Source organism: Sus scrofa, chromosome 8 (genome assembly GCF_054392235.1).
Source record: "Sus scrofa isolate SSC_HxYL_T2T_F1_AM1 chromosome 8, Sscrofa_HxYL_maternal_Yorkshire_Landrace_v2.0, whole genome shotgun sequence".
Classification (NCBI taxonomy): domain Eukaryota; kingdom Metazoa; phylum Chordata; class Mammalia; order Artiodactyla; family Suidae; genus Sus; species Sus scrofa.
Window position 1 is genome coordinate 38,477,938 of NC_139390.1, and position 25,430 is coordinate 38,503,367.

Consider the following 25,430-nt stretch of genomic DNA (forward strand, 5'->3'; position numbering starts at 1 on the left):
TATCGGATTCGTTTGATGAATGAACCCAACTTGCTTGTACTGGTGGTAAGAGGTACACCAGCTACCATTAGTCATCCCTAAAGTAACTCTTTTATCTTGAGGATAGAGAAGAAAAAAAGAGTTCTCTTTATAAGAAATCCTGAATGTGATTGAACCCGTTGCTTGTAAAATTAATATTTTTAGATTAGCATAGAGTAAAACATGCTTCATTTTGTTTTTCTTCACTAAAAAACTATGGGTTGTAGAAATAGTCTTGTTCTGTTCCCAAGACAATAGGGAGTATCAGTTAATGAGGATAAATTGATACCTCTAGGAAGTAAAACATTTTTCTGAAAGTTTATATTCTTTGTATAGCTTCAAAATGTACTTGCATCCAGGAAAACAGAACAGAATGAAACAGTTTATGTGAATGTATGTGCTATTCTTCTCCTTTCATGATCTCAGCCTTCCTTTAATCATGTTTTTATTTATAAATTACCATTGCGTGACAGGTGAATAGCTTCTCATATAAGGAATTAAAGTAAAAGCAAGATTCTAACTTCATTTGACTATTTTTGAAAATATGCATTTAATTAACAATGAACAATATCACCCAAAGGAAATTCCTTTTACTATCTGAAGAAGGAACAAGGAGTTCCCGCTGTAGCTCAGTGGTCAATGAACCCGACTAGTATCCATGAGGATGAGAGTTTGATCCCTGCCCTTGCTCAGTGGGTTAAGGCCCGGGTGTTGCTGTGAGCTCTGATGTAGGTCCCAGACATGGCTCAGATCCTACATTGACATTGCTGTGGTGTAGGCCCGGCAGCTACAGCTCTGATTCGACCCCTAGCCTGGTAACCTCCATATGCCACAGCTACTGCCCTAAAAAAAGACCAAAAAAAAAAAGGAAGAATAAAACACCATCTGCAACTGCAAATATATAATTAAAGCACTTTATCCCACAGATAGTTTTTTATTGCAAAAAAAAATAAGCTATGAGCATAATCATTTATAGTTTATTAATCATTTACATAAGAAAAGAAATGGAAATTGTCCTTAAAATGTTGTTTAATAGGATTTTAAATTCTGGTGGTTTAGTCATCATTAGTAAAGTGGATTTAATATGTCAACAATCTAAATACCTTTAAAAATAATATATTAATAATGCATTAGTAATAATTAATGACTAGTAATAATTGGTATATTTTATAATGGCATGAAGATTTTAAAAGGGTTATATGAGGTGATCTTATTATTATGACAGAAGACTAGTCTTATTTATGGTTTCTTCTTAGACTAGTCGCTATTTACTAAGTAAATGCATCAAAAACACCTCAGGAGCTACTGTGAATTACAGGTGCCAGAGCACCACTCTTGGTGATTCAGAGTCAACAGAACTGCGGTGAGATCCAGAAACACCGTATTTTGGTAAGCCTCCACCAAGTAATTCTAATCAGTCAGCTTTATCTAATAAAAGCAGACTAATCTGAACATTAACTTCCATTTTCTAGATACATAATTATGAGGAGGAGTTCCTATCGTGGCTCAGTGGTTAAATGAACCCATGAGGATGCGGGTTCGATCCCTGACCTTGCTCAGTGGGTTAAGAGCAAGTAGTGTTGCCGTGAGCTGTGGTGTAGGTTGCAGACACGATTCAGATCCAGTATTGCTGTGGCTGTGGTGTAGGTGGGCGACTACAGCTCTGATTGGACCCCCTAGCCTGGGAACCTCCTTATGCTGTGTATGCAGCCCTAAAAAGGCAAATAATAATAATGACGATGATGAGAAAAGTTGCTCAGGAATATTAGATGGCAATAGAAAGCTAATCTGGGATACTGGGTTTTGCAAACAATTCAACATGTAATAAAATAATTCTTGAGCAAACATAATTACGATAAAAATAACACTTCATCAAACATTCAATCTCAGCAAGAGGAAAGAGTTAACAGTAGAATACCACTGAATTTCAGATACTGGTATTCCATATAAAGGTCTTTGGTTTTGTTTTATGTAGGGCAGAGAAGGGAGAGAGTTTGGCCATTGCATATCATCTTTTAAGCTTCTTTGGCTATTTGACATACACAGTCTACTTGGCCGTTGCACAAGCATAGCTAGAAGTACAAGTGTGAGCATGGGACACCTCTTAGGGCAACCCTCAACTACTGGAGAGGGGGAGCTGCAGATTAATGCACCAACCTAGCCTCAACCCCCCCCCATTTTTTAGACAATTAGGGGTGACATTCTGTGTAATACTCAGAATGGGATGAATCCTTCCCCATGCCTAGAGCTGTGATCAGTTCCTCCTTCTCCCGGCTGCACTCTCTCGTCTGCTCCTGGGCTCTTTCCAGGACCAAGTCCTTGTCTCTGGCTCTGCTCTCAGAATAAGGGATGAAAGCTAGATGCAGGCTGGATGCCTCTGTATAAGAGTTCTGATAGAAGTTCCCATCATGGCTCAGCAGTTACGAACTCGATTAGTATCCATGAGGATGTGGGTTTGATCCCTGGCCCCCCTCAGTGGGTTAACAATCCTAAGTTGCCTCAAGCTGCTGTGTAGGTCACAGATGTGGCTTGTATCTGGCATTGTTATGGCTGTGGTGTAGGCCAGCAGCTGGAGTTATGATTTGACCACCTAGCCTGAGAACTACCACAGCTGCAGGTGCAGCCCTGAAAAAAAAAAAGACTAAATAAATACATAAATAAATGTTCTGCTAGCCCCAACAAGAAAAAAAAAAAATGTTAAAAGTTCAAACACTGTCATGTAAAAATTGTGAACGAGGAAAGACGGAGCAACATAATTGGAAACATTTTGAGAAATTTTCAAAGGGCCCAGTAATGAGATTACCAATGGAAACCAAAAAGTTTTAAAATGCTTAATGAACAGAAACCAATCATGTTCACAGCTCATGCTATGAACTTATAAAGTTCACAGTTCATAGCTCATTCTATTTCTTTTGCTAAAAAACAAACTACCAGTTCCAGGCTGTATCTAGCATATAAAGATATACAGGACCACTACACAAAATTAATTTCTTAAAATGGATGTATTTGGATCAAGCTGTTAGGATACACATTTTCCTTTCAGGAAAAATACCCCCCACCCCATAATGGCAATACCTGGTCAAACTGAAGATCTTCACCCCTCTGAAGAGATCTAGACAATGGCTTCTCCTGCAGTTGAAGAAGAAAAAGCAAAAGCACATGTGCAAAATATTAGATGTCTCACTTATGATAAACAGTTGAGATTTAGTGAGCTGGTTTTGGTTATTCTCATTTGTAATTACATTGCTTTAAAGAATGCCTGGAACTCCTGTTGTGGCTCAGTGGTAATGAACCCAATGAGTATCCATGAGGACGTGGGTTCGATCCCCGGCCTCGCTTAGTGGGTAAGGATCTGGCATTACCGTGAGCTGTGGTGTAGGTCACAGATGCAGCTCAGATCTGGCATTGCTGTGGCTGAGGTGAAGGCTGGCAGATGCAGCTCTGATTCGACCCCTAGCCTGGGAACTTCCACATGCCATGGGTGTGGCTCTAAAAAGACAAAAAGAAGGGAAGAAGGAACAAAGGAAGGAAGGCAGGAAGAAGGAAGGCAGGATCTAATCTGCTAATTCAAAAAAATTTACTGTTTAATATAGAGTAGCATACAGAGTGTGTGACCCCCTTTTCCAGGCTACTTGTCTACCTACTTGCTTTGCTGGCTGCCCCGCATATAGTTACCTAACTTACCGAATATGAGAGATATCCTGGATTATGTTCAAATACATGATGACTAATTCTCTGGTTGAGATTTTTTTAGGATGATTTTCTAAACTTTCTACTTAAGCTTTTTATTTTTTTTATTTTTTACTTTTTTTTTGTCTTTTTGCCATTTCTTGGGCCACTCTCGCGGCATATGGAGGTTCCCAGGCCAGGGGTCGAACCGGAGCTGTAGCCACCAGCCTACGCCAGAGCCACAGCAACTCAGGATCCGAGCCGCGTCTGTGACCTACACCACAGCTCATGGCAATGCCGGATCATCGACCCACTGAGTAAGGGCAGGGATCGAACCTGCAACCTCATGGTTCCTAGTCAGATTCGTTAACCACTGTGCCACGACGGCAACTCCCTATTTAAGCTTTTTAATTGAATTTTTATCTGAAATAAATATATATATCATAGAAAAGCAAATGCCATTTTTCTATGAAGAAAACTAAAATCGGAACTCCTATCATGGCGCAGTGGTTAATGAATCCAACTAAGAACCATGAGGTTGTGGGTTTGATCCCTGGCCTTGCTCAGCGGGTTAAGGATCTGGCGTTGCCATGAGCTGTGGTGTGGGTCCCAGACGAGGCTTGGATCCTGTGTTGCTGTGGCTCTGGCGTAGGCCAGTGGCTACAGCTCCGATTAGACCTCTACCATGGGAACCTCCATATGCCGAGGGAGTGGTTCAAGAAAAGGCAAAAAGACCAAAAAAAAAAAAAAAAAAAAAGGAAAGAAAGAAAGAAAACTAAAATTGAGAAATATGTATATTGTGAAGTTTCTCTATCCAACAGAGTCCCAATTTCCTTCTTTCACTTCTGACTAGTCTTCGTGAAAAGAAACTCACAAATGCATTTGCCACTGAAATGTACAACATTCTAATTTATCCAAGAATTATGTTTCTAACTAATTTAATGGGGGTCAGAAAAACCCCTGAATTTCAAAGCACTTGGTTTTCTTAATTGGGATCAGTTTTTGGCATGTCCTTGGCACTTGAGCCCTTACAGGCCAAGCACACTTTGGTGATTATTTTGTAGAAAGGTCTTTTTCTCTAAAACCAACTATCGGACACTAAAAACATGCAACATGATCATGTCCAATAACACATATGCCCAATTACAGAAAACTTAAGTAAAACAGTTGAGTCCCATAGTGAGTCCAATAGAACAATGGTTCTAAAAGTATCTAAAAGTTGGAAAAATACTGAGTAATCCTAATGTGTATTATGCAATTAAAACCTGGGGTGGGGGTGGTGTTAGGGGAGATAATAAGCAGGCTCTTCCATGGAGTTCCCGTTGTGGCGCAGTGGTTAATGAATCTAACTAGGAACCATGAGGTTGCAGGTTCAATCCCTGGCCTTGCCCAGTGGGTTGATGATCCGGTGTTGCCGTGAGCTGTGGTGAAGGTTGCAGACGCGGCTCGGATCCTGCATTGCTGTGGCTCTGGTGTAGGCTGGTGGCTACAGCTCTGATTAGACCCCCTAGCCTGGGAACCTCCATATGTCATGAGAGCGGCCCTAGGAAAGGCAAAAAGACTAAAAAAAAAAAGAAAAAAAAAAGCAGGTTCTTCCCAGCTAATTTCACTTATTTGATTCCCCCCATCTTGACCCTCATTTTCACTGTAATATTAAATTTAAAGATCTTCAGTAATATTTTGAGGGATGTTGATCTAAGTGGTTTATGAATATATTCATATACTGTGTTTATACAATAAAGTAGTGGCAGCAGAATAAGAGAGAGCAATAACCTTTTCATAGACACACTGTTTTCTTTTTCTTTTCCTCTGCCTTTTTGTCTTTCTCCAGGGCCACACCTGCAGCATATGGAGGTTCCCAGGTTAGGGGGTCTAATCTGAGCTGTAGTTCCTGGCCTACACCAGAGCCACAGCAAGGCCAGATCAGAGCTGTGTCTGCGACCTACACTACAGCTCATGGCAACGCCAGATCCCACTGAGCAAGGCCAGGGATCGAACCTGCAACCTCTGGGTTCCTAGTCTGATTCGTTAACCACTGAGCCACGACAGGAACTCCAACACACTGTTTTCTTATACTTAGCACCTTTCATTTCTCAACGAACTCTTGCTTCCTCAAAGATTTCTAAAGATCTGACGTCTTCACAGAGCTTTCCCTAAAGCAAAAAGTAAGGGTGAGCTATTTTTTCTACCATAAGCACTCAGAAAGGATTTTTGAATGCAAAAGAATATTCATGTTACCATTCAGTACAAAAATGTGAAATAAATGTACTGCCCCAAATGACTAATCAAGGACTTTGTATTAATTGCTCAGTTTTGATTGCAGTATGGTTGAGGATGACCTAATCATCACTCAAGCAGATGTACTTTCAATATGAGATTTTAAAAAGATAAAACTGTTTAAAAATAAAACATGTTTATAGCACATGCAACCCATTATCACAACAATTAAAAAGAACACAAATTATTCCCCACATTCACATAAAGATGAATGCAAAGACTTATGTACAGGAATATTTATTTATGGTAGCTTTTTTTTCCCCACTGTAGCTTCAAATTGGGTTATGTGCCAAACTTCCTATCCATAGAGACTGGTAAAACAAACCAAAACAAAAAGCAGTTTATAGCATTTTCTTTTATTGAAATAATATACAACTGTTAGAAGGAATGAGACAAATCTATATGGCTAATAATAGAAAAATCTCCAATTACATTGTTAAAATAAACATATCTAGGTACAGAAAAAATATAGAAACCCCCATTTGTGTGTTTTCTTTTTTTAAAGGTGGAAGGGACCACAGAGATTGATAAATAATAGACATGACAAATGGTAGACCAGGGTGGGTGGAGGAGTGGGATAGACTGGAAGTTTGGGTTAGTAGATGCAAACTATTGCATTTGGAGTGTCTAAGCAATGGGATCCTGCTGTGATATAGGGAACTACATATCTAGTCACTTGTGATGGAACATGATGGAGGATAATGCTAGAAAAAAGAATATATATACATGTATACATATATATGTATAACCGAGTCACTTTGCTGTAAAGCAAAAATTGACAGAACATTGTAAATCAACTATAATAAAAAATAAATTTAGGAGTTCCCGTCGTGGCGGAGTAGTTAACGAATCCGACTAGGAACCATGAGGTTGCAGGTTTGATCCCTGGCCTTGTTCAGTGGGTTAAGGATCTGGCATTGCCGTGAGCTGTGGTATAGGTTGCAGACATGGCTCGGATCCCGAGTTGCTGTGGCTGTGGCGTAAGCCGGCGGCTACAGCTCCGATTGGACCCCTAGCCTGGGAACCTCCATATGCCACAGTTACGGCCCTAGAAAAGACAAAAAAAAAAAAAAAAAAAAAAAAAAAAAAAAAAAAAAGACCAAATAAATAACTAAAATACATTGTAAAAAGGAAAAAAAAAAAAGGTAGACCAAAAACTGGACTGGACTGAAAGGTCATTATTTTTATTATATAATCTTTAAAACTATTTTTACTTTTTATAATACTGTTATTTAATAGTAATATTGTAGGTTAATAATGATCCTAAGGCTCACAAGCCTTTACATTCTAATTTATTTTTATTGATTGATTGATTGATTGATTTTTGCTTTTTTTAGGGCCACACCCGTGGCATATGGATGTTCCCAGGCTAGGGGGTGAAATTGGAGCTACAGCTTTCAGCCTACACGGTGGCAATGCCAGATCCCTGACCCACTAAGCAAGGCTGGGGATTGAACCTACACCTTCATGGATGCTAGTCCACACCAGAATGCCCTTTATATTCTAATTTAATTTTTTAACTAGTATCTTTATATAGAGCATAAATACATCAGCAGCATGTCACCTCCCGGGAAAGCAAGAGAGTTTATCAGAAAGATTTTGTTAGCATAAAAATGATACTGAAATAGTTCAATAATTTGCACTTAAAGATGACATTCTCTCCTAAACAATCCTTGCCCTCATACAGCTAAAAGTCTAATGATAGAGCAAAGAAAATATACATTTTCTTAAATAGACTTTTTTTGATTTTAGGGCTGCACCCACGGCATAAGGAAGTTTCTAGGCTAGAGGTCTAATCAGAGCTGCAGCTGCAGGCCTACACCACAGCCACAGCATCATGGGATCTGAGCCACATCTGTGACCTACACTACAGCTCATGGCAACACTGGATCCTTAACCCACTGAATGAGGCCAATGATTGAACCTGTGTCTGCACACTGTGTCTGGTTCTTAACCCACTAAGCCATAACAGGAATTCCTAGTTAGACTTTAGGATAGGAAGGTGCAATGGAGGTTGAGATTTTAGGTGACCAGGAGAAGATTATATCTGAGTCACAGTCAGAGGGGAGTGACTGAGCTTGCCACATAGAGTAAAGAAAAGATAATCTAGTTAGCACCTTGGAACTTCCAGAAGGCCTGAGAATTGGAGAACTTCAATACCCTAATAGTGTAGGGGAAGGTGAAGTTAAAATTAAGAGGGCCATGGAGTTCTGTTGTGGCTCAGCGGTAATGAACCTGACTAGTATCCATGAGGATGCGGCTTTGATCCCAGACCTTGCTCAGTGGGTTAAGATTTCAGCATTGCTGTGAGCTGTGGTGTAGGTCACAGCTGCAGGTCAGATCTGGCGTTGCTGTGGCTGTGGCGTAGGCCGGCAGCTGCACTCCAATTTGACCCCTAGCCTGGGAACTTACATGTGCCTCGAGTGCAGCCCTAAAAAAAAGGGGGGGGGGAGGGTGCTGCTTGAATGGTTCTTTAGGAAAGGTTTGGACCTTTCCTCTCATTTTCTTTACCCACTCAACTCAGCAGGTTGGCCGTCCCTCCATCCCACCCTCAGAGCAACAGCCCCTCTTAGGAAACGGCACAGCAGAGACATGTGACAGAGGGACCCTACAGTTAAAGACAAGGTATCCTCTGGAAGACAGGGAGTATAAGTAAAATGTATGTACAAAACATTAAAACCCCCAGTCATCAGACTCCCAAATGATTTTTTTTTCTAGTACTTTCACCAACACTGAATATTACCACTGTGTTTGAATTTCGCCAACTATGACGTCTTTTTATTTTTTATTTTTATTTTTTTATTTATTTGTCTTTTTGCCATTTCTTGGGCCGCTCCCACGGCATATGGAGGTTCCCAGGCTAGGGGTCCAATCGGAGCTGTAGCCGCCGGCCTGTGCCAGAGCCACAGCAATGCGGGATCCGAGCCGTGTCTGCAACCTACACCACAGCTCACGGCAACACCAGATCCTTAACCCACTGAGTGAGGTCAGGGATCGAACCCTCAACCTCATGGTTCCTAGTCAGATTCGTTAACCGCTGTGCCACGAAGGGAACTCATGATGTCTTTTTAAAATTAACTCTCAGTGTGGTTTTAGTGAGCATTTCTTTCAATCTAATGCAGGAGAACATTGTTTCCTATTTTATTTATTATTTGACTTCCTTCTCTTGTGGAGTCATATGAACTGAACTTGTGTTCATACCCTTTATTTTTTTACTGGTGTATGTTTATCTTCTGCATTGACTAACATATGCTCTTTATATAGTAGAACCTTTGTTTTGTGCTTGAAAAAGAACCCCAGTTATCTTCTGCCTCTTGATGCCCAGAATGCTGGCAGACAAGCCTACATCCTCCATTTGGGCTACTGAGGGAACTCTCTCAGGAGACTCTGGCTCCCAGCAAAAAATCTGACATCGAGGGTTCAGTTGTTTACATACTGAAGACCACAGTCAAAAAAGCCCCTACAGGAGTTCCCGTCGTGGCTCAGTGGTTAACGAATCTGACTAGGAACCATGAAGTTGCGGGTTCAATCCCTGGCCTTGCTCAGTGGGTTAAGGATCTGGCATTGCTGTGAGCTGTGGTGTATGTTCCAGACGTGGCTCGGATCCTGCATTGCTGTGGCTCTGGTGGAGGCTGGTGGCTATAGCTCCGATTAGTCACCTAGCCTGGGAACCTCCATATGCCTCGGGAGTGGCCCTAGAAAAGGCAAAAAGACAAAAAAAAAAAAAAAAAAAAAAAACCCTCCATGTACACTGGGCTTCCAATCAGAGCAAATAATATTCAACAGGTTACAATAAACATGTGGGGAGAAGGGGAAACTAACAGAGAAATGAAGTTTGAAGGAAATAAGAGATCAGAAACTCTTTAAAATACGTACATATTTAATATTATCAAGAAATGGTGGATAGTGCAGAGTTGTAAAAATACTGAGCCTAAACCAAATGCATCAAGTATAAATCAGCAGGTGACTGGTTAAAGCCTTTTTTTTTCTGTCTTCCTAATCATCCTGCTAAAAACTCTTCTCAGGCTGTTTAATTTCCAAATCCAATAACCTCTTCAGCTTTCACTGTATTCTGCCTCTCTATATTATTTGACAACAATAATGCTATTCTATACACTCTTTCCCATGCTATTATCATCTGAGCTTCTGGCTTTAATTATTACCCTCATGTAGATGATGCCAAAATCTACATTTCTGGTTACATCTCTTACGAGTTCCCCCACAGAATCTCCAGCTACCAATCAAATAGTTTCACATGGCTAAGATCACCAGTAGCTCAAGCTTAACATACACAAAGGAAAAACTACCTTATTCATCTTTACTACCCAAATAATATTCCTGTGCTTCTTTACCTAAGTGAAAACATTATCTTTGCTAACACTTCAAAAAGTCTTTAGCCCTTCACTTTCACTCAAAATGCCTACTCCTCCTTACTTATGGGTCATGTTCTACTGATTCTGCTTCTGCTATTTTTCTCACTTTTTTCTGCAACTTTTTTCTTCAAACTTCACTGTTAGTGCCCTAGTTCAAGACTCTTTGTTCCAGCCTGAATTGTATACAGCGGCTATGTAGTCTCTGCCTTTCATCTGTCTCCCTCTTCCTGTCCAACCGCTGTATTATCTATCATAATAGCCACCACAATTCTTCAGAATCTGCCCCCAAACACTTGTTTTTGATCTTTCTCTTACTTTTTTCCTCACCATAACCTTGAATCCTCCCACTCTTTAAGTATCCTGCTGTACTACAAGTTCAATGCTGTTCACTTATTTATTATAAGTTTGGCTACTGTCCTATCATCCACTCATAGACTACTCTAGGTTTTCCTTTACTTTCTTTCATGTTTTCTCTGTCTCAACAATTCCGATTGGTGTAACCCATTTTTGTTTTGGGGGACCTGCAGTAAACTTATCAAAATGAATTCTAGAGTCATGACAGCTTTTTAGATCACCACTTTAGTACTGGCCTATCCCATAATTTTTTAAAAGACTTTATTTTTTAGAGCAGTTTTAGGTACACAGCAGAACTGAGCAGAAGGTACAGACTTCCCATCAATAGCCCTTGCCCACATATGCATAGACTCCCCCGCCCCATCAACATTCAGCACCAGAGTGGTGCATTTGTCCTAACTGATGAAACTATACCAAAGCATCCCGGTCATCCAACGTCTACAGATTGCACTATGGTTCACAATGGGTGTCATATATTCTATGGGTTTGGACAAACGTATAATGACATATATCCATCGTTACAGTATCATACAGGACATACTCACTGCCCTGAAAATCCTCTGTGTCTGCCTATTCACTCCACCTCCAAACCTGCCCAATCTCTAGCAATCACAGATCTTATCTTATCTCCACAGCTTTGCCTTTTCCAGAATGTGCAATGGCTGGAATCATACAGTATGTACTCTTTTCTGATTGGCTTCCTTTCCTATTCCTTCAAGTATATTCTTTTCTTTGGAAAATCTGTGATATAATGGTTAATACACGTCAAGAAAATATTTCAGATTAATAGGTCAGCTCTACTCACCAAGGGTTCAGCCATTACAACTTCAATTTTCTTTTCAGCTTGAACAGCAAATTCTGCAAAGAGGCTCTTGATGACATATTCACCAGGCTTGACATCTGGGTCAATTGTAATGCTTGACATGATGATATTCTTTTTCCCCAAAGTGGAATGAAAGTTGGAAGAAGTGCAGCACTTATTCACTTTGCTGACGGGTGCTGAAGCTAAAATGAAAGAAAAAAAAAGGAACTCTAATAATCAATTCAATTAGGCCAACTATAGCCACCTTTTTAAATATACATCCTGCCCCTAAACCCCATCTAGATTACCCAATCTCTATTACCAGCCTCTATATTTTTTGTCCATTGCCTTCTAACTTATTGCTTGATATAACTATAACTTATCTATGTATTATTTTTATCATGTGTTATTTTTCTCTCTATCCAACTATTGCAAATTCTATAAGAGCAGAGATTCTATTCTCTTTTGCCCTTTTTATTGATGAATCCCAAGTGCCAAAAATAATGCCTGGTATACACTAGGTATACAATAAATAGACATTGAATGAATGAATGAATTCTAAACAAAGTTACGTACAACGAAGAAAATAAAACGTGGATAAATGAAACACAAATGAGGTTAAGAGGCCGAAATACACTATTTTGGAGAGAATGCTCAGGAAAGTTCTCACGTGAAGAATGAGGAACAGTGTGGCTGGAGCTCAAGGGAGGGAACAGGGATGGAGGACAATGTGAGATGAGGTGAAAATCATCAGTCAGGGATCGAAGTGTTAGAACTTTGTAAGGAAACCACATTTTACTCTCAACACAATTAAAATTTAGTAGAAAGTAATAAGCAATGAGATCCTGGTGTATAGCACTGGGAACTATATCTAGTCACTTGTGATGTAACATGGTAGAGGATAATGTGAGAAAAAGAATATATACATGTATGGCCGTGTCACTTTGCTATACAGTAGAAACTGACAGAACACGGTAAATCAACTATAATGGAAAAAATAAACATCGTAAAAAAATAAAATAAAATTTAGTAGAAAGTGTTCACTTGGAAAGGGACAGGATCTGGTGCCTCTAGAGAATGGACTGGTCAAGGGCAAATGTAGAATTAGAGAGGTCATTACAGAATCCAGGAGAGACTACTGTGGCCTGGGCTAAGAGGATGGTGATGGCAAAGGGGAGAAGGACAAGGATTTGAGATTTGTCAGACGTCAGCAGACTTGATATCGAGGTGAGGGGAAGGAATTAACGATGACTCATACATCTTTTCTTTGAATCACTCAAAGAAGAGATAGGAATGACATTGTGCCTGGCAAATAGTATGCCGCACCAAGTGTGGCACAAGAAGGGCACACACCACTGCTGGCTGATCTTCACCTCTTCTGTTCTCTGACTGCCTGGGCAGCCCACTTGGCTTTTATCTACAATTTATCCAGTCACCTTGATCTTCTAGGCTGTTGTATAATACAGACCCTTCCATTCTCTAACTTCAGCTTGTGACATGTCCTTTGGCCTAGAATATTCATGGAGAAGCCATAAGAATCTACTTCTCTACCTCAGCCTGACCACTAGATATTGCCCTTTCAATATGTTATCTTACAAATAACTCCCTCCTTGAAACAGGAAGCAGAACACAATTTTTCAAACACTGAATTTCCAACTACGTGTACATGTGTATATAATCGTAGGACAATACATTTATTCTAAATAAATACACTCTCACCCACAGGAAATATAATACTCCATGGAGAAAAGCTGAAAGCCTTCCTACTAAAATCTGGAACAAGAGAAGGATGCCCACTCTCACCACTTTTATTCAACATAGTATTGGAAGTACTACCCACAGCAATCAGGCAAACAAAAGAAATAAAAGGAATCCAAATTGGAAGGGAAGAGGTAAAACTGTCACTGTATGCAGATGACATGATAGCATATTTAGAAAACCCTAAGGACTCAACCCCAAAACTACTCAAACTGATCAACAAATTCAGCAAAGTAGCAGGATACAAGATTAACATTCAGAAATCAGTTGCATTTCTGTATACTAGCAATGAAATATTAGAAGAGGAGTACAAAAACACAATACCTTTTAAAACTGAACCCCAAAAATCAAATACCTGGGAATAAAACTGACCGAGGAGGTGAAAGACTTATATGCTGAGAACTATAAAACAGTAATCAAGGAAATTAAAGAGGATTCAAAGAAATGGAAAGATAGTCCATGCTCCTGGGTTGGAAAAATTAATATTATAAAAATGCCCATACTACCCAAATCAATCTACAGAGTCAATGCAATCCCTATCAAATGACCCATGACATTTTCAATGCAATCCCTATCAAATTACCCATGACATTTTCAATGCAATCCCTATCAAATTACCCATTTTCATAGAACTATTTTCATAGAACTACAACAAATAATCCAAAAATTTATATGGAATCACAAAAGACTCAGAATTGCCAAAGCAATCCTGAGGAAAAAGAACCAAGCAGGAGGCATAACTCTCCCAGACTTCAGGCAATATTACAAAGCTACAGTCATCAAGACAGTGTGGTACTGGTACCAAAAGAGACACACAGACCAATGGAACAGAATAGAGAACCCAGGAATAAACCCAGACACCTATGGTCAATTAATCTTTGACAAAGGAGGCAAGAACATAAAATGGACAAAAGACAGTCTTTTCAGTAAGTGGTGCTGGGAAAACTGGACAGCAGCATGGAAATCAATGAAACTGGAACATACCCTCACACCATGCACAAAAATAAACTCAAAATGGCTTAGACTTAAACATGAGACAAGACACCATCAAACTTCTAGAAGAGAACATAGGCAAACAGTCTCTGATATCAACCTTACAAATGTTTTCATAGGTCAGTCTTCCAGGGCAACAGAAATAAAAGCAAAAATAAACCAATGGGACCTAATCAAACTGACAAGCTTTTGCAGAGCAAAGGAAATCACATATATATATATAAAAAAGACAACTTACAGAACAGGAGAAAATAGTTTCAAATGATGAAACTGACAAGGGCTTAATCTCTAAAATATACAAACAACTTATTCAACTCAATAGCAAAAAAGCCAACAACCCAATGGAAAAATGGGCAGAAGACCTGAATAGACATTTCTCCAAAGAAAATACACAGATGTCCAACAAGTACATGAAAAAATGCTCAATATCACCGATTATTAGAGAAAAGCAAATCAAAACTACTATGAGGTACCACCTCACACCAGTCAGAATGGCCATCATTAACAAGTCAATAAATAGCAAGTGCTGGAGAAGGTGTGGAGAAAAGGAAACACTTCTACACTGTTGGTGGGAATATAAATTGCTACAACCACTATGGAAAACAGTATGGAGGTACTTTAGAAAACTATATATAGAACTGCCATATGACCTGGAATCCCACTCTTGGGCATCTATCCAGACAAAACTTTCCTCGAAAAAGACACCTGCACCTGTATGTTCATTGAAGCACTATTCACAATAGCCAAGACATGGAAACAACCCAAATGTCTATTGACAGACGAATGGATTAAGAAGATGTGGTATATATACTCAATGGAATACTACCCAGCCATAAAAAAGAATAAAATAATGCCATTTGCAGCAACATGAATGGAACTAGAGACTCTCATACTAAGTGAAGTAAGTCAGAAAGAGAAAGACAAATACCATATGATATCACTTATATCTGGAATCTAATAAATGAAGCAAATTAACCTTTTCACAGAAAAGAAACTCATGGGCATGGAGAACAGACTTGTGGTTGCCAAGGGGGAGGGAGAGGGAGTGGGATGGAATGGGAATTTGGGGTTAATAGGTGCAAAATATTGCCTTTGGAATGGATAAGGAATGAGATCCTGCTGTATAGCACTAGGAACTGTATCTAGTCACTTATGATGGAACATGATAATGTGAGAAAAAGGAATGTATATGTGTGTCTTTGACTGGGTCACCCTGCTGTACAGTAGAAAACTGACATAACACTGTAAACCAGCTATAACAGAAAAAAATAAAAATCAATCAATCAATCAATCAATCCACTCTCAGCATATAAGGAATTGTCAACTAAAAATCCCTACTCTACCAAACAAAGTATACTGCAAAATAGTCAGACATGACTGTGATAACTCCAAAAGAAAATTCTAGAAAGGAATACAAAGTCGAGTTGTAGCAGTCACTTCAGAAAAAATAATACGTAAATTTTAAAAATGTGTGAACAAGAGAACTTCCAAAAATCAAAGAATGGCTTCCTTTTATCTCCTACTCATTATGTTTGTTTATTTACTTATTTTGCATAGAATTGAATATTTTCCTCCAAGGTTAAGAGTAAAAATTAGACATACATGATGCTTACACATTTAAAATAATAATAATCATTATTATTTATAGAAGCAATTATTATTGTACCTAAAATAAATATCTTCGTATTACATAAAATTAAAATACAATATGTATTGTATTCTGGAACTAAAATTATGTAATAAGAACAATTCAAAGCAAAAATTCACAGTCCTTTCAACACAGTGCACACTATTTATTTTAAACAATGGACTTGTTTGTTTACTCCGTTTCAAGATCCAACATTGTGTATTATAAAGGAGAGAATGTGTAAACAAGTGTCTTTGTGGAGAAAGGAGATCTTAAATTTAAAAAATGTATTTTGGATCATTAAGTATATTCTATATTTTACACCCACATTATGTTGGATAAGCCTAGTGAATCATAAAATAGTGGAAAAGGCTACTCAGTTTCCAGAATTTTAATTTATATTTTAGAAATAAAAAATGAGGATGAAACATTTTCAAGGTTTTGACTTAATGGTAACGGATACAAAATATATCTTTTCCTTTCATTAAGATTCATAAAATCCTAAGAGAGTTACAAAGTTACTTTGGCTTTAACTTTACAATACAATAAACGTTTTAAACAAGAAACCTATAGCAGACCTTGGTACTTTGATGAGGTATATAAACTTAACGACATTTTGGCCTTGATGGTCTCCTCAAAAAGAAAAAATAAAACCCAACCAAACAACCTTTAATTCAAAAGTCCTTTCAGGAGTTCCTGTCATGGCTCAGTGGTTAACGAATCTCACTAGGAACCATGAGGTTGCGGGTTCGATCCCTGGCCTTGCTCAGTGGGTTAAGGATCCAGCGTTGCTGTGAGCTGCGGTGTAGGTGGCAGACGGGGCTCGGATCTGGCACTGCTGTGGCTCTGGCTGTGGCTGGCGTCTACAGCTCCATTAGACCCTTAGCCTGGGAACCTCCATATGTCGTAGGTGCAGCCTTAGAAAAAACCAAAAAAAAACCAAACAAACAAACAAAAAAAGTCCTTTCAAATAACTCAGCCTTAATATCTTCTAATTCCTAAAAAGCTTAAACGTAAAGTAAATATAAATATTACTAGGTATCATAATTGCATATTTTAAGAAATTTGGCAATAAAGCCAAAAGTTTTAAGAGAACCTGTATTTATCTTCCAAATCTCTAAATCATCTTCAAAAATAAAAACAGCTCAATTTTGAAAAAAATCAATTTTTTTGAAAATTACCTTTTACCTCCAGCCACAAAGCTCTATAAAATCAGTAAGAAAAAGACCTGCATCCCCAAACTGAAAACTGGACAAAGGACATGAAGAAACAAGCTACAAAAGGTAAAACAGAAGAACCAATAATTGTGAAAATAATGTTTAATCTCGATAATATTTTTCAAATAAAAATTAGATAATATATATCTAGTCACTTGTGATAGAACATGATGGAGGATAATGTGAGAAAAAGAATGTGTGTATATACACACACAAACACACACACACGTGTATAACTGGGTCACTTTGCTGTACAGCAGAAATTGACAGAACACTGTAAATCAAATACAATAAAAAAAATTTTTAAATTATATACCATTTTGCAGTTATCAAAGTGGTTTCCCTCAATTGTGTATTTCACTATAATGTTCAGCTTTTGGTGAATTTTTCTCATATTCTGTTAGTAGTTAAGAAAAAGTGACAGTCACTCTAAGCTGGGTAAGAAGGATAGTTTCCACATAACCAGGTTAACTTAATGCCCCCTGACTATTTGAGTTAAATATGTTATAAAGTTAAATAGTACTTTGTCTCTACATGTGATTAAAAATATTTGAAAGTTTTATATAAGCCTATGAGAGAGTAAAGAGTATAATTCATAACACAATCCAGGCATTGAATTACAAGTTGTAAAACCCCAATGTCATATTAAACAACCTTGGAATATAAATCTCTTAAACTCTAAATTATACTACATGCAAGACCTGAATAATTAACATATGTAATTAAAATAAAATATGAAAATTCAAAGCTAGCATGTATACTCTTTCTCTTACATAGGTACAAATGACAAGTAAATATTTTTAGACAGCTCTATATAGCACCACACTTACCATATTTCATAAAACAATTAGCTTTTCATGCCCATAAGACTTCTATACTCTTATGGGATAAATTTTAATGGAGAACAGAAAAGCAAGAAGAGATGCAAAAACCCTAAATTGATGCATGTGGTTCTCAGTGTTTTCTGCCTCCACTATATTCTTTTTTCTTTTTTTTCTTTTTTTGCCTTTTTGCCATTTCTTGGGTTGCTCCCACGGCATATGGAGGTTCCCAGGCTAGATGTCAAATCAGAGCTGTAGCAGCCGGCCGATACCACAGCCACAGCAATGCGGGATCCGAGCCGCATCTGCGACCTACACCACAGCTCATGGCAAATCTGAATCCTTAACCCACTGAGCAAGGCCAGGGATCGAACCCGCAACCTCATGGTTCCTAGTCGGATTCGTTAACCACCGAGCCACGATGGGAACTCCCTGCCTCCACTATATTCTTATCCACAATGCTCTAAACAGTAACATCCCCCCCAAAAAAAACAAAATAAAATAAAAAATAAACAGTAACATCCTTCAAAATTATGCTCAATGTTTTAGATAGATGGATAGGGATTGTGGATGTACTTTAAAAAGACCCCAGCAAAGTCTGTGAAAGATGCCTACAGTACCAAGAGCCCCAGGGACAGGTCTTTAGGGATAAAAATTACATCTCTGTAGTCATAGTCTTATATATACACGCCTATTACATGCATATATTTATGTACAGATTTAGATAACCTAGAAGATAGCAAAATAGCACACAATTGCTTACCTACTATGGCAATCATTATTTACTTATATTGGCTAATAATAAGCATGTTTATGATGAACTGAAAAAGAAAAGGTATAAAGTAAATGGCCTCCGAGCAAGAACAAAAGTCAAAAATATCTCAGAATTTAAAGTTCAAAAGCCAAATTCTCAGTTTAAAAAGGCTGGAATTCCCATCATGGCTCAGTAGTTAACGAATCCGACCAGGAACCTTGAGGGTGTGGGTTTGATCCCTGGCCTCCTCAGTGGGTTGAGGATCCAGTGTTGCCACGAGTTGTGGTGTAGGTGGCAGACACGGCTCCGATCTGGCGTTGCTGTGGCTCTGGCATAGGCCGGTGGCCATAGCTCTGATTAGACCCCTAGCCTGGGAACCTCCATATGCTGAGGGTGTGGCCCTAAAAAGACAAAAAGACCAAAAAAAAAAAAAAAAAAAAAAAAAAAAAAAAAGGCAAGCCTATCTGGAGTTCCCATTGCAGTGCATTGGAGACGAACCCAACTAGGATGCTAGTTTGATACCTGGCCTCGCTCTGTGGATTAAGGATCTGGTGTTGCTGTGGCACAGGCTGGCAGCTGAAGCTCCAATTCAACCCCTGGCCTGGGAACCTCCATAGGCCTCCGGTGAGGACATAAAAAGCAAAAAAAAAAAAAAAAAAAAAAAAAAGCAAGCCTATCCCAGCAAGTTATTTTCTGACTATCAACAACTGATTCTGAGGTTTATATGAAGAAGCAGACCAGCCACCACGATATTAAAGAAGAAGAACAGAGTTGGAGGACTCAACACTACTCGACTTCAAAATTCACTTTAGGAGTTTCCATTGTGGCTCAGTGGAAACAAATCTGACTAGTATCCATTAGGACACAAGTTCGATCCCTGCTCTCATTCAGTGGGTTAAAGACCCAGCACTGTCATGAGCTGTGGTATAGGTTGCACACATGGCTCAGACCCCATGTTGCTGTGGCTGTGGTGTAGGCAGGATGCTACAGCTCTGATTACACTCCCTAGCCTGGGAATTTCCATATGTTGCAGGTGTGGCCCTGAAAAGCCAAAAAAAAAAAAAAAAAAAAAAAAAAAAAAAGATTTACTTTAAAGCTACAGTAAACAAGACAGTGTGAAACAGGTACAAGAATACATAAGTAGATCAGTGGAACAGAAAAGAGAGCCCAGGAACAGACCCACACAAATGCAGTCAACTGAAACTAAACTTTAACCAAAGAGCAGAAGCAATCAATGGGAAAAGGAGACTTTTCAACAAATGGTGCCAGAATGACTGAACATGTGCATGCAAAAAAAAAAAAAAAAAAATCTAGACCCAGAACCTACACCTTTTACAAAAACTATCTCAAAATGGGTCATAGGCTTAGATGTAAAATGCAAAACTATAAAATTCTTTTTTTTTTTTTTTTTTGTCTTTTCTGGGGCCGCACTCAGGGCATACGGAGGTTCCCAGGCTAGGGGTCTAATCTGAGCTGTAGCTCCTGGCCTACACCAGAGCCACAGCAACGCCAGATCCGAGCTGCGTCTGCGACCTACACCACAGTTCACAGCAACGCCGGATCCTTAACCCACTGAGCAAGGCCAGGGATTGAACCCATAACCTCGTGGTTCCTAGTCGGATTCGTTAACCACTAAGCCATGACGGGAACTCCCAAAACTATAAAATTCTATCGCAGAAGGAGAAAATCTAACAGTTCTTGGATTTGGTGATGGATGACTTTATAGATAAAACACCAAAGAAAAACCATGGAAGAAAAATTGATAAACTGAGCTTTATGAAAAATTAGTAACTTCAGCTCTGCAAAAGATATTGTTAAGCGAATGAAAAGACAAAGGCTGGGAGAAAATCTTGGCAAAAGCCACATTTTTTTGATAAAGGACTATTATCCTAAATATATAAACAATCCTTAAAACTCAATAAGAAAGTAAGCAATCCAGTTAAAAAATGGGCAAAACATCTAAAGAGACTCCTCACCAAAGAAACAGATGTCAAGTACACACATGAAAAGATGCTCCACATCATATGTCTTCAGAGAAATGCAAAGACAACAATGAGATACCCCTACGGACGAAAAATGTTGCAGGCCACATCAGTAAACAAAGGATGCTGTAGCTATCAAGCCATAAGCCACTATAGCCACCCCCAACTATGTACTCTAAGAGGATTCAGGATGGAGAAGAACAGGATACTGGCCCTGGAAAGGTAAGGTGCCTATCAAAGGAATGATTTTAATAAGCCCAGACTCTTGCATCTTCTCATACACAGAAAGTCACTAAATGCATTAACTTGAGATGCCAGGTTTTTCTTTAATGTCAGGTTTTTCTTTAATGAACAGTAATCTTTTGATATTCTGACCACCTGGTTTTTGCTGCGAAACTGCTATATATCCTGGCTCCTCTCTTAGCCCTTAGGAGCAGTCCTTCAGATCCATCTGAGAGACGGATCCATGCACGCATGAGAAGGACCAAACTCCTCAACACTGACAACAACAGATGCTGATGAATCTCAGCCATCACTGGTGGGATTGTAAAAGGAAGGCCATTTGAAAGTTTCTTCCACAACTATGTTCTGACCACACAACACAGCAACCGCGCTCTTTGGTATTTACTCAAAGGAGCTGAAAGCATAAACATGCAAAAGCCTGCACAATGCTGTTTATGGCTGCTTTATTCATAACTGCGAAAACTTGAAAGCAACCAAGATATCCTTCAGTATGTGATTGGATAAACACACTGTAGTACATCCAGACAATGGAATATTATTCAGTGCTGAAGTGAAATGAACTATCTAGCCATGAAAAGGCTTGCAGGAAATGTAAATGCATTTAACTAAGTCCAAGAAGCCAATCTGAAAAGGTGACATACTGATTCCAACCATTTGACATTTAAGAAAAGGCAACGCTATGGAGAGTGTAAAACGATGAGTGATTGCTAGGGGCTGGAGGGAGGGAAGTTGGAGCAGGGGGGATTTTTAGGGGCATGATTCAATTCTCTAGGATACCGTAACAGTGGATACATGCCATTATACTTTTGTTAAAACCTGCAGAACGGGGAGTTCCCGTCGTGGCTCAGTGGTTAATGAATCCGATTAGGAACCATGAGGTTGCGGGTTCGATCCCTGGCCTTGATTAGTGGGTTAAGGATTCAGTGTTGCCGTGAGCTGTGGCGTAGGTTGCAGACGTGGCTCGGATCCCGTGTTTGCTGTGGCTCTGGCGTAGGCTGGTGGCTACAGCTCCAATTTGACCCCTAGCCTGGGAACCTCCATATGCCACAGAAGCAGCCCAAGAAAAAGACAAAAAAAAAGAAAAAAAAAAAACCTGCAGAACGCACAATACCAAGAGTGACCATGTTGCAAATGACAGACTTTGGGTAATTATGATGTATCTATGTAAGATCCCCAATTGTAACAAATGTATCACATTAACATAAAATGTCAGTAGACGGGGATATTGGGAGGGAGAGGGCAGGAGAAGGTGGTACATGGGAACTGAACTTGAACTTGCTGTAAACTTGAGACTGAAAGAACAGTTTCTATTAAATTCTATCCATTTTTTTTAAAAAAAGAAAGAAAAGCCTATTCTATTCCTGTCTGTCAGAGCCAACGGTGCCTGGGAAGAGGTGCAATAAACAGCTCGTGCTAAAGCTTAAAACAACAATGTCCTTGGATCAAGCTCAGAAAGAAAACAGCTTATAATTAAAATAAAATGTCAAAAAACACAAATCGAGTTCCATGGTAGACAAACTGAAAGCAGAAACAAAGGTAGCAAAATCAGTATTAGGGAATAAAAGAAAATTTCTGGGGAGGCCAGTTGGGATGCTATAACTTCCAATTAACTATCCAAAGGAAAATTGTGCACTTGAAAAAGCAACTATTTCTGAAGAGGAACAAAGGAAATGTAAGCAATTGCACGTTGCACATGTTGAGAAATACAATATAAAAGCATCATTTGATGGGTTCAGAGCAAAAACACAATTTGCTACACAAGGCAAGGAATACCTCAAACTTCATGAATGTAGGAATTACATACCACACATCATTTATATCTGATGAAAATCAAACACCGTTTAATATTTATTAAGGTATTTTGCATATTTTCTTATTTTATAGTAACAAACCAATTCTTCCCCTTTCTCCTTTGTTTCTTGGCCACCTCGTGGCATATGGAATTCCCAGGCCAGGGATCAGATCTGAACTGCAGTTGCAACCTACTGCTAGATCCTTAACCCACTGTGCCAGGCCAGGAAGCCAACCTGTGTTCCAGCACTGCAGAGATGCCGCCAATCCCACTGCACCTCAGCAAGAACTCCTTAACAAACCAATTCTTATTTCAAGTGATACGCTGCCAAATAACTGTCTTTGGGAGAGGGGGGAAGTGTCCCGATTTGTAGCAATACTTATTTCCATCATGGCTGACTTCAATCCATCTATAACGTAACAACCAGCTGGTAAAATTCCTGCCAGACACTAGATCCAAAACACCACTTCAAGTAATTGTTCATTTACGACAAGGAAACTGGCTTCTAATTAAAGTCAATTGTCAGATGAGAATGGAATGTGAACTCAGGTCCTCAGTTTAAGAACTTTCAGATCAATGGCTTTATTTTCTCCATAACAGACAGATTTTGATATATTTGGGTTTTTTTCCTCCTTAAAAGTCCGTATTATTAACATACTATTTGCTTGGAATAACTATTTCCCAAATGAAATATTTTGGTTGTATCTTCAAATTCATTTACACAAAATGGGCTAACAAGAAAAGGCTTCACCATTTTGATCAGACATAGATTTATCTATATTTTCTTTTAACTCTTTTTTACCTAGTTTTATTTAGTCCATTTACCATCTGTCCAGGAGTTGCCATTGTGGCTCAGTGGGTTAAGAACCCAACATAGAGTTTGTGAGGATGTGGGTTCAATCCCTGGCCTTGCTCAGTGGGTTAAGGATCTGATGTTGCTGTGGCTGTGGTGCAGGCCTGCAGCTGCAGGTCCTATTCGACCCATAGAGCCCAGCAACTTCCCTATGCCACAGATGTGGCCATAAAAACATAAATAAATAAACAAGTAAATATCTCCAGTTGGAATATGGGGTGTTATACAATAAAGATTTTATAATTTTTCCTCAATTCTGAATCAATTCTTCTTGGTATCTTTACTAAAATTTAGTCATTGGTCTTATTTACTATCATAAACTAAATTCATACTCAAATATGTTTTCTATGCTACTCATTAATAATCATTTTTGTATCAATATCATTTTTTAATTATTGTAGCTTTATAATAGATTTTCTTATCTGTTGGTACAAATACTCCTGGGTTTACTCATTATCTTCAGTAATTTCTCATCTACTGTCATTCACTTATACTTCCAAGACTATTCACACCCTCACAAAATAATTAGAAAACTGACATCTTAATTAAAACTTCTTAATCTAGAACCTAGCATATCCTCACTAATTTGTCTTCTTTCAGGTACCCAAAGAAAAATGTACACTTTCCTTTATAAGGGAATCTATCCAATTCTTATTCATTCTATTTCTAAATACTTTTAAGTTTCCATCCTGTGTGAATGTAATCATTTTCCTCACTACCCAGTCCAACTTTTTTCCTTCTGGATGAATTTCAATGGGTAGAAAAATTAAGACTTTTGCTTGTTCTTTGGACAGCTGTTCCTAAAATGTTTATTTATTCTAGTCTAAATTGTTCCCATTGAAAACAATTTCTAAACATAGAAGTCTTATGACATCTTTGGCACATTTCCAATGTTTTTTTTACTTGAAATTCACTACAGAAATATTGCTTATTATAAAGTTAAAGACAAATGACCTATCAAGTAAAATACTCCATCATTCACTCAGCCAGAGTCTCCCTGCGGTTATCATTTTCCTGTGCTCTTTTGAACCCACAGAAGCTCAGCTAAGAAACTATTCTAAGAATTTAGAAATAATGTGGTATTTTAAAAATGGGCAGGGACCCAGGAGTCAGAAGATAAGCGTCTTAGGACTTGATTTGGCTACTTAGCATCATTATACTCTTGGTCAAATTAGTGAACCTCTCCAAGCTTTGCTTCTGCTCCAGAAAATGAACAAGCTATAGCTCAACCATGGGTATGGTATACGAAGCATCAGAAAGGTTGTTTTCATTTCTCTTCTTCATTCTTCTGCCCATAAAAATATTCACTGCCAATGAAAAACCTATGGTGGCAAGCTTTTCTTCTCTGGCCAGACGTGAGCCTGGGTATTAGCTCAGGATCGCCCTAAAGTGAAAATATGACCACCAGAATCCTCCAGCAAACACACCCAGCTGTTTTATCCAGCAAATACACCTAGATCCAGGACCCGGTGGAGGTAAACAACCACATATGGTTGTGTAGCCATTTTTCTTTGACTTCTAAGACAGCCAGCAGAATCTAAGTGGGCTGAGCCCTCTCTACCCCTGAGGCTAAGGTGACGTCAGAAGCCCAAGAGCAAAAGGATTTCCTATTAATATCTTAACTGTTTACTAAGGAGGAGAGGCTCACAGAGGCTGAGCCTGCTTTCCCTTCTATTACTCTTGGGATTACACTTCAAAACTTAAGCTGTATGGCCCACACTTAATGAGGTGGCCAACGAATATAGCTGCATACCTACTGGTCCCAGCAGCCAGAGACAAAGGAAATAAAAATTTACCAAATACCAAGAGCAAATATCATTATAAGTTTCAAAATGCCAAACTTAGTTCAATTAAAGTAGAAACTAAACAGGGAGTTTCCCTGGTGGTCTAGCGGTTA

General features: G+C 38.8%; 1 protein-coding gene across 32 annotated transcripts in view; it reads right to left on the bottom strand.

Moving 5' to 3' along the window:
• The window catches only part of FRYL (FRY like transcription coactivator), a 351,368-nt gene that overhangs the window by 152,568 nt on the left and 173,370 nt on the right, over positions 1 to 25,430 (bottom strand). For all 32 annotated transcript variants that reach the window (XR_014812414.1, XR_014812413.1, XR_014812412.1 and 29 more), the window contains 2 exons: positions 11,497 to 11,696; positions 3,094 to 3,147 (listed from right to left, as the gene is read on the bottom strand). Coding sequence is in view for 25 of the 32 variants with exons in the window: in XM_021101182.2 (XP_020956841.2) it covers positions 3,094 to 3,147; positions 11,497 to 11,696 (254 nt within the window). In the remaining 7 variants the exon portion in view is untranslated. The remainder of the gene's footprint in view (positions 1 to 3,093; positions 3,148 to 11,496; positions 11,697 to 25,430) is intronic.